The following is a 16,611-nucleotide window of genomic DNA, read 5'->3' as shown; positions in this document are numbered from 1 at the left end:
ACCTCACAAGTGTCTCCATTTAAGCAGGTGCTGATCCATTGACCACTCGGTAGGCCAGCACCAAGAGTTCATGCCATTACGTTGAGCCAATGCGGACATCTGATGAGGGCAGTGACACGCGCCCAGCTCGTCCAGATCAACACCTGAATGCCACTGCATTTTGAATCCTCTGCCGTGGCTTGGTGTCACATGCCAGGCGTCCTGCCAGCAGCAAGTCGCAGTCCTCCACACGTGACATGACTAACGCCTGGAGCAGGAGTTGTGCTGCCCACATCTTTACACCGATGATATGCAGCTGTACCCATCATGCCCTCCAGAGGACCACATGGCATCAGCTAGAATCTCTGCCAGTCTCTGTGATAAGGCAAGCAGGGTGAAGGCGCAGCATCTCCTGCTCAACTGGTCTTTTATTCTGATTGGCCAGTCATGTTTTTGGATCTGACCCCATTTCAGAGCTCCTCAAAGCTTTGCCACTCGGTGCTCTCTAAGGGAGCAACACGAGAGTCTTGAGAGTTCACCACAGCAATCTTCAAGGAGCCTTCCCTTCATTAGATCCCTGATTTGTGAGGCTTCAACTTCCTTGGATCTTTTCTCACCTCCTCTGCAGGTCCACCGCCCCCCAAGAGCTGGAGTTGTAAACCCTTAAGCGGCTCCTAAATCAGCTGTTGGACTCCATCATCATTCAGTCCATGATCAACAAGTTTAGTTCAGGCAGGTGTGCTCTTGGCCGATCACGTGACTTCTCATGTCAGGTTTGATCGCGTCACCGGTCTTCGTCACTTCAAGCGACTGAAAATCACTGGCTGAGTGTAGCTGACCGTCCACCATCGTCATGCCCACCTCTGGTTCTGACAGCCAATCATGTGTTGCCTGACGCAGCCGCCACTGTACAAGGGGTTAACGTGCCCGGCGAGTTCAGCAGCAGACTTGACCCTTTATGTACGGAAAACACGAGGCTCACAGCACGCGTGTGCCTTATGTGCTGCATTCATGGGTGGGCTGGGAGACCACGGTGATGAGGGGGCCAGAAAAGTGGCAGCTCTGGGGTTCTTGTAGCACTGAGGAGCACAACACGAAAGATTCAAATATTAGAAATTAGCAAAAAAAGTGTTCTGGGAAGAGAGATTTCATTGAAGTTTGCACACTTATGGTTATTTGTGGCGTAATATTTAAATGAGCTGTAAAAGGCAAGAGAACAAAAGGAATGTTTGGGGGTCCACCCCGCCCCACCCCATATTAAAACAGAATGCAGTTTGTAATGAGTCGTCAAAAGAGACCGAGTCCGAAGTAAGACTGACGTGGTGAGCGGAGGTCTTGGGCTGAGCAAGAAGGGGCGGGATATGGGCAGCAGGAGGGCGTGGTCTGGTGTCAGAAGTAGGTGGGGCTTTAATTGCTCTTCCCTTCTGGACGTCTGCGGAAGAGGAAGAAAAGGCATTAGTGCGCCTCGTCAACCCCGGACTCTGCAGCTCACCCTCAGTTATGCCCTTAGCCTGCCTCCCATGTGCGCGTGTGTGACGGTGGGTACATACGTACACGTCTCTATAAATACGTACTGTCGATATAGTCACTCACGCGTGTCGGGGGTCCACCTTGCTGGCTCTGGACGGGACGACAGAAGGCGCCGACTCTAACATTGTCTTCTCCTTTCTTCCCCACAGCTAAGAAGGATGACTGACCCCACCCCACTGCCCAGAGAAACCCCGCCCCTTCTGGGCTCGCCCCTATAAAGAAGGTGGCGTCAGATACTTGAGTCTCTGAGTTTTGTGTCTAATGTGCTTTTAACAGTAAGCCCATCGATTTTCCTTCTCAAAGACCCCACGTTGGCACGTCACGTAGCAGGGTAGTGGAGACATTGCTGTCCATAGCTGAAGCTTCCTATGCAGTCCACTCCGCTTACCACTTCTGTGTTGGGACTGCGGGCATCTCCTCCACCACAGTCACGGTCACTGTCACCTCCGATTCAAAGACTTTTGTGAATTTGGTGTTTGGCACTCATTTCAGTTTGTCGTTTTATAAATAGCAGTCCCGCCTGCCAGGATCTAATCTCTCATGACGAGTCCTTACCGTTACTTAAACGAGACCGTCGACGTGCAGGGGTCGCCAGCAGAGCAGCCCCCCCATCAGAGTTTTACGGTTCCTCTTGAAGCCTTTCGGAGTTTGTAGTCCTTGACCTCGTGTTGTGTTGGGCCTGCGGTGGTCCAAAGCCTGCTTCTTGAGTCTGGGCTACGGCTCAGCTTGGAGCTGTGAGGCCCGGACTCAAGTCTGAGAGCCACAGGTAAACCAACACGATTCCCGTTTCCTTGCAGTAAGATTAGGGAGGCGTGTGAGGAAAATGGAGAACGTCGTGCCGCTCTGTGCCTCTGACTGCAGCCATCGTGTGATTCTTTCTGCAGGTTTTTACTCGTCTCCTTCCAGACTGTTGCTCATTTTGTTGGCCTACACCGTTGACATCATAGCAGTTGCAGACATCATCATCACTCTTCGCACCCAAATCATATCCAGGGATGGTAAGTGGCACACATTTCTTATGATTTCCTTTGAAGAGGAACACACTAACCTTTATGTATTTCTTTATTTGTGTGATGGCTGGCATTTGTTGTGTGTAAATGGCGGAGGTCTGGCTTACTGGTCTGAACTTACAAACCTGAGCGCACATTAAGATCTCAAGATGCCGCTCTGCTTAGGACTCACAGGATTAATAAAATAACAGGAGGAGGTCGAGCTTTTACTTACAGGACCCCCTAAACTGTGGGGTGGTCTGCCTGCTGCTATAAGAGGAGATGCCCCTTCGGTCTCAGCTTTTCAAGACTCACCACTTCAGTTCAGCACACCCTGACTAGAGCTGCTGATCAGCTGACCAGACTGTCTGTCATTAGCACTAAAACCTCAGTAATGCGACGGTTCTCATGTGTTACTCACCCTCACCTCTTCTGTTTCTCTTCTCGGTACTCAAATGTGCCACTTGGTGCCCACTGCCCACCTGCCTGCCTCAGGTAAAGTCACCTCTGATGGAAGATCACAGGAATTGTTGGGTAGAGGAGTCCTGTCATCGGATTGGCTGGCCCAGTGCTGTTTCAGGCCAATAGGGGGAGGTCTCCAGGACTCCAAAATCCTATTATGGGATATCATCTACTGTTGAATTCTACTTGTATTGAGGATGACTTGTGTTCTGTTCTGTGTGTTGTGTTGTGTTGACCCCCTTTTTCTTTTTGACCCCCACTGCACGCCCAACCTGCCTGGTAATGGGGGTCTCTCTCTGAACTGCCTTTCCTGAGGTTTCTTCCATTTTTTTTCCCTTCAAGGTTTATTGTTCTTGACTTCTTAGAGAGTCGAGGCTGGGGGGCCGTCAAGAGGCAGGGCCTGGTAAAGTCCTTGTGTGATTTTGGGCTCTACAAAAATAAACGGTATTGCACTGTATTGTAACTCTGACCTCGATGGCTGACGCCGATCTTCTTGCTGAACGCCATTGCGCCGACATTTCACTGGCGTTTTCCGCTCGACTGCTGCTTTCAGTCCATCCTGTCAACCGAGTCGGCTGTTTTCGGAGTAGCTGAACTGTTGCTGTGCACCGCCGTCTACTTTCAGTGCCCACAAGTTCCTGCCGACTACACCAATGGCTGTTGCTGCGTGTAGACGATTGTCATCAAAAGTGAATCACCACATCACAAGGCAGACTGAGTGGCTTGGCAGTCCTCTCAGTTGTCAAACATGGTGGAGACTTTTGGGCGACAGAAGGCACACAAGCGGGTATTTGAAGGTCCGATTTGTGGCTTGTCGGTCAGGTCCACCTTTGTAAGCTTTAACAGTTTAACGTACGTATCTGTCATCGGTTTTATTGTGTACCTTAGGTGTGTCTGACTGTGCATTAGTGTCACTGGCGTGAGGATTTGTGATGACATCCATTGTCTCAGGACTTGGGTGTCGTGGTGTCGTCGTTTTAACCGAAATGGCTTTGTTTTATAGCACTGGACAGTTTCTGCTTTGTATCTTACGTTACATTTGAATCATCTTCAAAAGTCAGCGGGTCCACATCTCACACGTCTACGACTACCCACACCTCCCACACGCCAGTCCCACAATTTATTTTATTTTTGCCATCTTACTGCACCAGTAATAAAGCGATTTCAAACTTGCATTTAGAGAGCACCAGCTCGTGATCTGATGGTGACGCGGTCCTGGACACCACTGCCCAGCTGGCCCCGAGGATCTCGTGGCGAATAAATTAGTAAGAGTTATGCCAGACAGGAGCGGCCCACCCCAGGGCGCAGCACAGGGGGCCTTCAGCAAGCCAACTACGCCACTGCTTAGCCGATAACCCACAGCTCGCCAGGGCACTGCCACACTCTGGGGACTCTGGGGACACACTCTTGTGCCATATAAATAAATGTTGTTGTTGGGTCCGCCGTCGTTCATTGCTGGCCAGACACAAGTCATCGGCCCCGCTTCCCTTAAAATGCTCTACAAAGCCGATGCCACCTGCCCTGCCCTCCCGCCGCGTGATCTCTTAACCTCCTTCTGTTTCTTTCCTCCAAGTTTCGTTTTCCGCCTCACCTTCTGACTTGTGGCTAAACTCCAGCACACCTTAGTAATTCACGAAATCCCGCCGATGTCACATGTCCACCACCCGTCCGCTGTGAAAATCTCGTTAAAAGTGCTAAGAAATGACCCAGCGGGCGCAGCCCCTGACTCGACTCACCACCGACCCCCAGGGGCCTATTTGAGAAGGACCCCCCCCCACCGCCTGCTCCACGAGTCCAGGAATCTGACCTGCTCCCCCAATACATCAACGTGATGGCATTTCCATGTTAACTTTTGCTTCTTCTAGGAAACTTGTCAGATTTAAGGAGCATCTTCAAGAACTACAAGGAGTCCTGGAATGTGCACTTTGACCTCCTCGCCATTTTTCCTTTGGAGATCTTCTCGTTTGTGCACAAGCATCAAGTCAAGAGCTGGAACTTACTCGGGCTGCTGAGACTGAACCGTCTTCTTTGGATCCGAAAGGTAAAAGCAGCTCATCCGGGGTCCGAGACACGTTGAGGCAGGGCTGCTGAGGTCTGCTGCTCCATTACGGGGTACCCTGGCACCCTGGCACTGTCACCAGCGTTTTAAATGAGCTCACTTAGAAATGAACACTCAGTTTTCAGACAAACACTGGCAGCACTTGCAGACTTTATTCATCTGTGCCATGGTGCCCGCCACTAGACGGTCCACACACTAACACGTCGACTCTCAGTTACGCTGCTTTCCCAGACTGCTTCCTGGCTTGGCATATGCAGAATAAATGGTTGTCTTCAGATCTGAGCCCGACTCCACACCTGTGCCAACTGCCAAAGCAGATGCCCGCTCACCTTACGGCCCTTTTCAGCCTCTCTCCATTAATGGGAATACGGCAGCTGACCACACGAGGTGCCCTTAACAGCCCAACAACGGCAGCAAAAGTAAGAAAATCTCATTTAAAAGAGTCTGATTGGACGAGAAAAATGGGATGGTGTCCTGGGGTCTCCTGGAGACCCCCCCCCCCCCTTTAACAGCAACAATGCAGTGAATGTTTAAACAAAAGAAAAAAAAAACTGGAACTAAAGCACAGTTCTGGGGTCTTCAGTAGGCTGGGAATGCGTGCCGACTTCCAGGGTGGTCCGAGATCAGTGCTGTCCCCCTCCAGTCCTGAGCGTAGTGCCTGTGCTTTGGCATTTCCAGGCTTGTCTGGAGCCCCCAACACACTCAAATGACGATGCCATCTTGTCTGGGTGGTGGTGATCTTCGGGGTTACGAGGAGACTTGAAAAGAGCACGGGGGGACGTAGGGCTCGTCCAACAGCTGCGCGCTCCGCGGCGCTCGTCCCATCCTGTAGAGGTCGCTCCATCGGGCTCTTTTGACTCTGAGCTGCACGCTTGTAGGTCTGCGACGTTCGCCCCGAATTCTTACAACGGCCAGTAAAAAAACAGTAAAGCGTTTTGTGCTCCGCGTCCTTTGTCAGTCGGCCATTAAACTTTTCAACGAGACTTCTTGCTCTTTCAACGGCGTTGTTGGCTGCTTCCAATGAAACTCGTTGAAGTCCGAATCACCCGTCCACCGTTCCGGCTGCGACCTTTCGTTATCTTTTTCCATAAGGCCGTCAGAGGAGGATGTTGCTGTTTCTGATTGTCGCCCGACCTGAGGCCCCGCGCCGTCTTTTCCTTTGTTTCTGCTCTAGAATGTTCTGTGAAGCCCACCTCGGCCCCAGAATGCTCTCTGTTTCATTTGAATTTCAGATCTACTGATCACTTAGCCAGTGCGGCCTGCAGAGGGCGCTCCTGCCACCCCAAACCCGACCCAGAGTGGCACAGAGGCACAAGTCCTAAACTCACACACACACACACACACACACACACACAGGCTTTTTCTTTCTCTCTTCCTCCCGGTGAGCTTCGTCTTCTCCCATCCGACTCCGGCTCTCCGAGTTTGGCCGCTGACTCCTTTTATAAGACACCCTGAGGTTGGTCTGACGTCCAGGTGTGGCAGAAGTGCAGCACTTAGGGGCTCAGTGGCTCTCCCGGCACCCCCTGGTGGTGACCACGAGCGCCCAGCAGGGCTCAGCTTCCAAGTTCCAAACCCAGGGCACCGCTGCACGCCAAGGTGGGCTGCCCTCTAGTGCTCTGGGGGAGGTAATGTCCTGCATAGGCTCTCTCCCCCGGACCTTCCACTAAAGGGGCGTCTGCCACGCCTGTTAAGACCCTCATGCAGGAGTTTGCACGTCATAGCAATGCAAAGGAAATGTTTGGAGTGGAGCGGCCATGAAAGGTTGGGATTTCAAAGGTAAGCAGGCCGTCGCTAATGGACAAAAATAAGACAGCCGAGTCCGGAGACGTCAGGTCACCGCAGAGGTTTGAGGACCACCCTGAAGGAAGCCTGTGAAGCCTTATAAAGCCAGACTCGGCGTAGTATGGTGGACCATTGGGACCCTAAAGTCCGGACCTGAGGTTATTTCTGGGTAACAGGATACTGAAGAGGCAGTCAAAGGGCACTCGAGACCTTCTAGATGCCCAGAAGAGGCAATGCAAAGACTCATTTTGTAAACTTGGACGTTCATAAGTGACCAACGTGAGCTACTGCCGGGTCACCATGGCCATCAGATGGTGGCGTCCATGAGCTGAAATGTTAATAAAGAGAACAATAAGAACTCCAAGAACAATCAACACGAAAAGAAAGGAGTAGAGCGGCGATCCCAGAATCTCAACGTCGCCTCCCTGTGTTCAGCCCTGTGTTTTCCTTTGGCCTCTCGACACGGAGCGGCGCCAGCGCATTTCTCATCTGTCTGTCTTTCTGTTTCTTTTAGATTTACATGTTTTTTGTGAGCATGGAAAACAATCCGGAAAAGAACTTGTTCCTGTACAGAGCTCTGAAGAGCGCCTTCATAGTCTTCTTCTCCATTCACTTCAGCGGTGGGATTTACTATTTGAGTGGCTGTTATTATATCAGGTAAGTCGCAGGGAGTCCGCGCTCACTTTGTCTCGAGGTCGTTATCGGTGGGCTGGAGCGTGGTGGGGTGCGGGGGGGAGCTTTACTTCATTCATGCGGAGCACTGGGATCGATTTGGACGACTTTGTGCCACAGGGGAGCAGACGTGAACCTCGAGAATTCCGTGCACTAAAGTCCTGAGGTAGCACAGCCTGAAGACCACCGCTCACCGCTCACCGCTCCCGCTCACCGGCCCGGCCCCATTCTGGCACTCATTGTTTGAGTTGTGGCCTTCGGCCTGAAATTAGAGCAACACTGCAGGACGCAGTCTGCACTCCTGTCTGAAACTGTTTCAACAGTCATTGGCCACTGATGAAGAAAGACCACCACAGAAAAAGGGCACAGTAACGAGGCACAGCGGTAATGCGACGCCCATTTTAGAGTGAACGGCCACTGAGCTCCGCTGACGGGGATCCCCTCGAACACAAACTGCGTCAGAAAGGGGCGGGGCAGCTGTCAGTCATGTTTGTCCACGCCCAGGTCCTCGGTCACTTGAAATGAACTACCAAGTGCTGTGGTGGGACCCTCTGGATGTCTTGGAGGTGACTGGCAGGTGGGACCACCCACAAAACACATTAGAAAAAAATCAGAAGCCCCTTAGCTGTCGTGACCTCAGCATGGAGTGCAAACCTGAGAACATCAGAACAATCTGGACGAGGACAGGCCAGTCAGCCCCGCAAAGCCCACCAGTCCTGTCCACTTAATTCTTGAGTTTTTGAGGGTCCCTAAAGTCCTCCTGTCCACCACACTACTTGGTCACTTAGTCCATGTGTCTGTGTGAAATTCACCCTTAACGAGTTTCCAACTGCGTCACCCCAGTGTTCTTGAGGACCTCATTGAAGTCCCCATCTTGATCCACTGGACTCATTCACTCCATCATTTTAAACACTTCAGTCAAGTCTCCTCTTCATCTCTGAGAAGGCTCAGTTCTTTTCATCTTCATAACTCATCTCCTGGTAGCCCTGAATCAGCCGAGTCATCTTCTCTGGACCTTCTCTTGTGCTGCTATGTCCTTTAGGTGGCCTGGAGAACAAAAATACACCCAGGACTCCAGATGAGTCCTCACCAGTACGTTATAAAGCTTGAGCAGAACCTCCTGGGACTTGAACTCCACACATCGTAATGGCTTCTGAACACTGTCTGTCGGTGTCTCATAAGGTGGACTCTCGATTTACCAACAGCCCATCGTGTATTCAAACCTCACATTTTGACTTCCTGTGTGTCATTCTTTACATTAACTGAATCGTCCACAAATCTGCCTGAGCCTGTCTGCTGTCCAAGTCCCTCTGTGACGATTTAACAGATTCCCTGTGATCTGCCAATCCACCTATCTTGGTATCATCTGCCGACTTCACCAGCTTGTTCTTTATATTCCTATCTAAATCATTTCTAGATATTAAAAGAGCAGCGGCCCCCTCACTGCCCCCTGCTGGTCACCACTCTTAACGTCACCCAATTCTGATTGGTTCCTCACACCATCACCCTTCCTGTGTCTGAGCCAATTCACACTCCATACCCTGAACTCTAACTTCTTTAAGTTTGATGCCCACCCTCTCAGATGGCACCTCATCATATCCTTTCTGAAAGTCCACATCACTAATCTCATCTGCTCCTCTCTGGTCGTCTCCTTTTGTTTCCTCCTCATAGAATTCCAGCCTGTTAGTAAAACTCGACCTCCCTCGTCTGACCCCACACTGACTGTCCTGTCCTTGCCAGGTGTTGCCCCATCTTCTCCTTAATAATTCCTTCCATTAATTGTCCTGTGATGCCCGTTAAGCTTACTGGCGGGTAGTTGCTCTGATCTGCCCGCTCACCCTTTCTATATAACGTGATGATATTTGTCATTTTCCAGTCCTTCAGAGTCTCCCCAGTGCTCAGTGACGTCCTATAAATACGTGTCCAGGGTTTCTATCTGCACTCGCTGGCCTCCTTAAGACCCCTGAGGGTCCGTATGATCTGCTGCTGGTGATTTGTGTGATTTCAGCCTCTTTAATCTTCACAGCTCTTCTCTCTCTTTTATTTCTAATCCCTCAGCACCTCCTTAGTAGTCCCTGTTACTGCTCTGAGGTTATCACTTGTGAAGACCTCCTTAAAATGTGACTTTAGGGGTCCGCTATCTCACTCTCTGTATCTTTCAGTCCCCCTTTACTCGTCCTGATGCTCTTCACCTCCTCCTTGACTGTCCTCTTCCTATTTAAAGAGTCTCTTGTGGTCGTCTCTCACCTTCTCTGTCGCTCCTCTCCAGCTGTCTTTTAGCCCCCCTGATGTCCTTCTTGATGGTGGTCCTCATGTTCTCCTACGCTCTACGATTCACTTTGCACTCATTAGTCTTATATGCCTTATTCGTCTGTTTTTTCCTTTGCAACTTCTTTTTTAACTCTTTATTAATCCACCGTGAAGTTTTTTTTTAGTTTCCTATTAATTCCATATTTTAGGTCTGTGTCTGTCCAGCATTACGTTTTTAAACCTGCTCCACTGCTCCTCGACTGTCTCCACATTTAAAAGCTTATCTCAGTGTATCCTACTCAGACTTTAGCCCTACCAAAGTTCAACTTCACAATTTTAGTCTTTGTATCTGCACTCTTACAAAACACTGAGAACTGTATGACGTTGTGGTCACGTGACCCTAGTGGTCCAATCACCTCGAGACCCTCAATTCCCTCCTGAACACTAAACCCAAACCGGCCTCATTAACATGCTGTGTTAACAAACAGTCGCTGATTACGTCTACAAACGCCTGCTCTTGTGCGCCGCCATCTCTAAGGTTATCCCGGTTAATATTCAGATAATTAAAGACCCTGTAAACTTCTTAAAATGAATAAAGATGTGCATTGACTGAATTACTGTCTGAATTGGGTGGTCTACAACACACTCCTTTCCCTAATATTCTCCAGGTGAAGCCCGACGTCCTCACTAAGACCAACTGAAGAGGACTGACATTTAAATTCTGTTTGGCATAAAAAGCACCCCACCTCCTTTACGGTCCTGTCTGTCCTTCCTATGAATGTCTACCCCTCTACGTTACACTCGTCCCCATCTTTGTTACTTAGCCAGGTTTCCATTATTGCTATAACATCAGAATTCTGCTCGGCCACACACGACTCCGACTCACTTCCCTTATTTTTGATACTTAAAGCTATTTTTAATGTGTTACTCCTTCTACTGTACATTTAAATGTTTGTTTAGAATTTACATTGTTTGTTCCTCCATGTTCAGATCTAAACCTGGCCTGTCCTAAACTCCCTGCACCCCAATCCTCGACTAGCCTACACATACACCCCCCCCAAATACATTGGTGCCCCTCCAGTTCAGATGTCACCCGTCACAGCAAAGCAGGTCCCATCTGTTCCAAAAGGAGTCCCAATGCCCCATAATCCTGTGCACCAAGATCTGAGCCACACATTACACCTTCTAATCTCCTCAGTCCTACTGGGACATGTGCGTGGCACAGGCAGAACTTCAGAGAAGACCACCCTGACAGTTCTGCTCCTGAGCTTGGCACCTACCTCTTTGAATTTGGATCACAGAACTGACAGATCACCCTTATGTATGTCATTTGTTCCAACATGGACAATGACAACTGGATCCACCCTCACTCTGGCCAAGAGCCTAGCCACCCTTCCAGGGAGGTCCCCCACCTGTGCCCCCAGATGACAACACACCGGGCAAGACTCTCTCTCTCTGGAGCTCACCTGCGCTTCAATCCCCCTAATGATTGAGTCCCCAACTGTCACTACCTCTCTCTTTCTGGGAACTGGTTTTGAGGTGACCCATTAGGGATCTCCAACCCTGCCTGTCACCTCAGAATTATCAGAGACACCGTCCAGCTTTACAAGGACATGATAACGGTTTGAGTCTTCTAATTCTGGGGTTGATGTCCCCGGACAGTGTGCACCCTTTACCTCACCCTAGAAAGATAGATAGATAGATAGATAGATAGATAGATAGATAGATAGATAGATAGATAGATAGATAGATAGATAGATAGATAGATAGATAGAGTGAAAGGCACTATATGATAGGTAGATGGATGGATAGATAGAGTGAAAGGCACTATATGATAGATAGATAGATAGATAGATAGATAGATAGATAGATAGATAGATAGATAGAGTGAAAGGCACTATATGATAGATAGATAGATAGATAGATAGATAGATAGATAGATAGATAGATAGATAGATAGATAGATAGAGTGAAAGGCACTATATGATAGATAGATAGATAGATAGATAGATAGAGTGAAAGGCACTATAATAGGTAGATGGATGGATAGACAAGGTAGCTTTCTGCTCCACTCTGCCCCCCCCACCTCCCAAGTTCGCCACCCGTTGGAATGGCAGTCGGCTGCCTGTTTCTCGGCTTTCTCGAGGCTGCAGGCCAGCGGCAGAGCACATGTGATGTTAATCAGGACTAGCAGAGCGAGGGGGAGCAGAGAGGAGCCCCTGAAAGCGCCCAGAGTATTCCACAAATATGTCCCTTAGAACTTTATGATCTGGCTTTGAGTTTTGGGGTAAAGCCATATTATTAAAATAAAAAACTTCAAAACACGTGGAGTGCAAGTGACAAAAAACACAACTGCTTGGGTGAGTGAGTCTAACAACCGAAAAGTGTCAAATTGTAATAGTAATAGCAATCATCATCATCATCATCATCATCGTCATCATCATTGTAATTGGAAGTCCCCGAGAGCCCTGATGTCTGCCCCAGCACTTTGCTGAATTTGACTGAGTGCCCCCCAACTCCATATGCTGATCCAGGCCAGGATCCTCCTGCAGTGTCACCAGCAGCCACACACCTCTGTAGCCGCCTCCCACTTCCACGTTGTGCCCCCGACACCGCTGCAGGTGACGTGAAGACGTACCTACTGATGGCACAAACTTTGCTGGTTGTGAATTTGTTTTGCTATTTGTTCTTTTTTTTTTTTTTTTGCTGTTTTACTGCAAATTCAAGTTTTGCCCAAATCCTGTCACTCGTCACCGGGGCTCTTCAGCGTCTTTTTGGAGGTGCTTTGTTTTATGAATTTAACGCCTAAAACTTTCACCAGCTGTGACAATGGCACCTGGGTGGATCGGATGGGACTGTCCATTTCTACTGAACCTCAGCACTACTCAAAATCGATCTACTGGTCGGCCGCCACCTTGACGTCAGCAGGTCAGTCACGTCGGCTGCTTGTCAAGCCAGAGGGTCCCCAGAGCAGCTGCTGTAGCGCTGAGATCTTTGAGACGTTTGTGTGACGCTGGCTTTGTATTTTGCAGGGTATGGTGATGTGAGGGCCTACACGACACTGGAGAAGATCATCTGCATCACCATCGGCTTTCTTGGTGTCTTTGTCTTCAACTACTTTGTCAGTGAAATCGGCGCCACTCTTGCCAGCACCAATGCAGCCAGGTAAGGCGTCCCCACCGTGTCCTCATGTCATGTTTCTGTGGCGTGCAGAGCGTACATCAGCATCTGGGAACAGAAGAACGCAGCTGTAAAAACAGACAACAAAAAAGGCATGGAGTGTGTGCTGAGCTGAGGAAGACGCCATCCTGCAGAGGCCATCGTGGGCAAGCTCTCCTTTCAATGCCAGTGTGTCATCTCCTTCAGGCACGACGCCATTTGAGGTGAGGCCGATGACAGCGCCCAGGCAGCGGGGCTCAGTTTCAGTGACAAGGAGCAAAGCTTAAGAGCCAAACAGAAGTGACATCACCAACTACAACAAGGTGTGGGCCAATCAGAAAGGATGTCCAGTGCTAACGGGAGTTGTGGTCTAAAAAAGAGGCGTGGCCATCCTAGAAGGATGTGACTTGCTAAAAAGAGGCGTGGCCAAGCAAGAGAGATGCCAGATGCTAAAGAAAGGTGTGGCCATGCAGCAGTGACGTCACATGCTCCAAAGAGGTGTGGCCTCCCCAGGCCTGTGGGCAGTCCACCATCTTAGTTGCTGATGGGCACTTCAAATTAAGGTTGGTGATATTCTGAGGTGACCTCACCACGTGCTGCTTCACTAAAGGCACCTCCAGGCCAGTTGTTTCCAAAGTCCAATCGTAAGCCTTTCAGGCCTTTTCGGGACTTGATGTTTTCTTGGAGGAATCAAGTGGACAGGACTGGCGAGCTTTGTTGGGCTGAATGGCCGGTTCTCGTCCAGAGTGTTCTAATGTTCTAATGTTCAGAGAAGTGTGATCTTAACAAAGTATCATCTAAGTATATCTAAGCCCTCACCCTGGTGCCTCAGATGGTGCCACTCCCTGCCCCTTGCTTTGGATTTTCAGTGGCTCTATGCCAATCTTCATCCCCATTTGAAAACACTTGGAGAGCTGACACAAACGGCTCTCGGAGTGTCACCCCCTGCACCTCTCACCCCCCAGAACGCCTCCTGGCCACCAAGATGACTGCCCACTTGATGGACTTGCGTTGCATGAAATGATTTAGCAGTAACGTCAACTACCAGAACGTGCCAGTGATGGACCCTTCAAGGAACGGGAAGCTCCCGCTTGAACCTCCTGGAGATCTTCAGCCCGGGCAGCACATTTGTCTCCTGCGGTGACTTTACGTGTCGTCTCTCCCAGCCTGTCCATTTCGCGCCATTGACGTCCTCCTCTTGCTTTGCTCTCCTTTCTAGGGAAGCCTTTCAGAATCGCATCCGAGCGGTGGTGCAGTTTATGGAGGCCCACGAGCTCAGCGAGTCCCTGCAGATGAGGGTCATCAAGTACATGTGCCTGCTGTGGAACAAATACAAGTAAGCAGAAAGTCCTCGCCCGCTGCAGTACACACTCACACACTGGGACCGAGAGCTGGGGCCAAGGTGGCGATGACCTGACCCCAGATGCCCACCATCTGTAGGCAGTAATTTGGATGAAGCCCCTCAGGGTTGCATTTAGCTGCCCAGTGATGAGTGGGTTGGCATGGTTAGCTGCCCGTTCCAGAATTTACAAGTGAAGGTCCTGGGGCCTCATTTATAAAACGCGTATGTGTTCGTACGCGACTCCCCAATTAAACGACGGGATTTCTAAAAGACGACTTGACGGGGGGACGCACACGTACATTTACTGCAACTCTGGAGGCGACGGCCCACCCCCCCGATCAAGTAGGGAAATGCAGGCAGGGCAGCTATGACAATACACGGCGCCAAGCCGCCATTAGAATGTGACACTTGGATGACACCTCAAAAGTGACAAGTATGACATTCAGACTGCATTTGAGTTCCCTTTTAAGAGGGCCAGTGCTGCGTATTTGCACTGAAGAACTTTTTGGGTTTTTCTTCCGTTGCCACTTCAGGTCAGGAAGCTTCACTCCGTTATGCCCGCTGTGCTGGAGGCCATTAACAGGCTGGCAAGGCAAGCACCACATTCAGTTTCTGCACGGTGTTCTTGCCAACACAAGCAGAGCGCTTTACTGCATTCCAATGAGGGCACCCAGCGGGAATGAAGCTGCTGCTTTTTCTGTTAACCGTAAGCCGTGACTTCCATTAATGCACAAGTCGTCCAGGATGGGGACAACAAACGTCGTGTCTCCGTGACCTCGGTCAACTGCCGATTCATTTATTCTGAGGCTGAGTACCCTTGGCAGATGTGACGGTGCCATTGCGGTGGCTGGCTTGTTGGTGACGTCACTGGCTGAACCCCTCACTGTTTCTTATGGCCTGAACTGTTCATTGTGACAGCAGTCACATCATTACATGTGCCAGGTGGTACAGGTGGTAATGCTGCCCTCTCAGGTGCCAGCACCTTGTGCCTGTCCCTGACCCCCCCCCATGTACTGAGGAGACAGGTGCTAGAATTACTTTGAGCTTTCAGGTGCGGGGGCTCACCATGTCAGGTGGGCTGCTCTGCCTGCCAATGAAGTTTGTCAGAATTGTCACTGCATTGGAGCAGCGGTCCGGTGCCACTCAGATTCACACGGGGATTTATTTATTCTCAGCCGTGGCCCGACCCATGAAATCCAATAAATGAATAGAAATCTACAAATAATCAGATAAAATGGTGATAACAAATACAACAGGCAGCAATAAAGCCCCACGACGACGTCCCCGAGTCCGCCCCGTGTCTCGATGAACCGTAGAGACGAATATAAAGTTTGTCCGACCGTCTCAGGTTGAGATGCGTGGCAGCGCTCCTTCCGACGAAGACGGTGCAGACGGGGGCGAGACAGAACTTGTACCCTGACAAGACATTAATGCCGGACCACCACGTAATACCCACTCGGGCAACACGGTGACTGTGCTGACAAACAAACAACGGTGAAACAATGACCGCCCCCGCGCCCGTTGTGGACGTCCAATCAGGGCCATACCCTCGAGGCAGCTGGGAAATGGAGTCCACGAAGTTGTGGCCCTGCTCCGTATGTATGAGGGTCATTAGCATAGTCCATATATGGAGGTTTGTGGGCGGGCACATCTGGTAGAAATGTGCGGACGTCGGCTCTTATCAATCCAGTTTATTTTCTGCCATATTCATTTTTCTGTTTTCACACTCAAACCCACACAAAGTTTTATAAATGAGACCCCTGGGCCGTAGAGCTGGCTTTTCACACTCACTGCTGAGGTCACCTGCCATTGACGTTAGTGGGCAGGTACGGCAGACGAGATGGAGTGTCAAGAAAAGCAGTGGTCCTCAAGGTGGTACTTTATACAATTAAATGGCAGACACACAGCCAGCCAGCCACTAGCAAAGCCGCTAATCCAGAGCAGAACCACGAGGCATGTGGAGCCTACCAGAACAATCATCGGGCACAAGGCAGGAACAGCCCCGGGACGGGGGTGGGTGGATGTCACCTGGTGAACACACACACACACACACACCACCAGTCCACCCAGCCTGCATGTCTCTGGGAGGAATTCCATATAAACACGGGGAGAACATGCTGGGAGGACCCAAGATGCCAGCCCTGGTCTCCTTATCGTGAGGCAGCAGTGCCACGACCGGACCACCGTGCTGCCCCTTTATGTGTGTACATGCAGGGTTTGTTGTGTTGTATTAGTCCTAAAATAAAATGCAAATGAAAAGTAAGCGAAAGCCGAGGAGCTGCTGGTCCTTCTGGTCTTTTCTCCTTCTTTCCGTTCCTTTAAGTCCTCAGGTATTTGATTTCTTCTGGTGGCCCTTTGCTGTTTTTGGCAGCACCTTCTCCTGTTTT

At 50.1% G+C, this 16,611-nt stretch overlaps 1 protein-coding gene across 1 annotated transcript in view; it reads left to right on the top strand.

Annotated features, from left to right (window-relative positions):
* Positions 1–16,611, top strand: part of LOC120542671 — a 91,198-nt gene that overhangs the window by 27,867 nt on the left and 46,720 nt on the right. Inside the window, exons 15-20 of the mRNA XM_039775276.1 lie at positions 2,394–2,507; positions 4,826–5,001; positions 7,316–7,458; positions 12,545–12,651; positions 12,756–12,888; positions 14,102–14,218. Of these exons, the coding sequence (XP_039631210.1) occupies positions 2,394–2,507; positions 4,826–5,001; positions 7,316–7,458; positions 12,545–12,651; positions 12,756–12,888; positions 14,102–14,218 (790 nt within the window). The remainder of the gene's footprint in view (positions 1–2,393; positions 2,508–4,825; positions 5,002–7,315; positions 7,459–12,544; positions 12,652–12,755; positions 12,889–14,101; positions 14,219–16,611) is intronic.

This window comes from Polypterus senegalus, chromosome 13, assembly GCF_016835505.1.
Source record: "Polypterus senegalus isolate Bchr_013 chromosome 13, ASM1683550v1, whole genome shotgun sequence".
NCBI classification, from domain to species: domain Eukaryota; kingdom Metazoa; phylum Chordata; class Cladistia; order Polypteriformes; family Polypteridae; genus Polypterus; species Polypterus senegalus.
The sequence above is the reverse complement of the archived record's forward strand: the minus strand, read 5'-3'. Positions and strand labels throughout refer to the sequence as shown.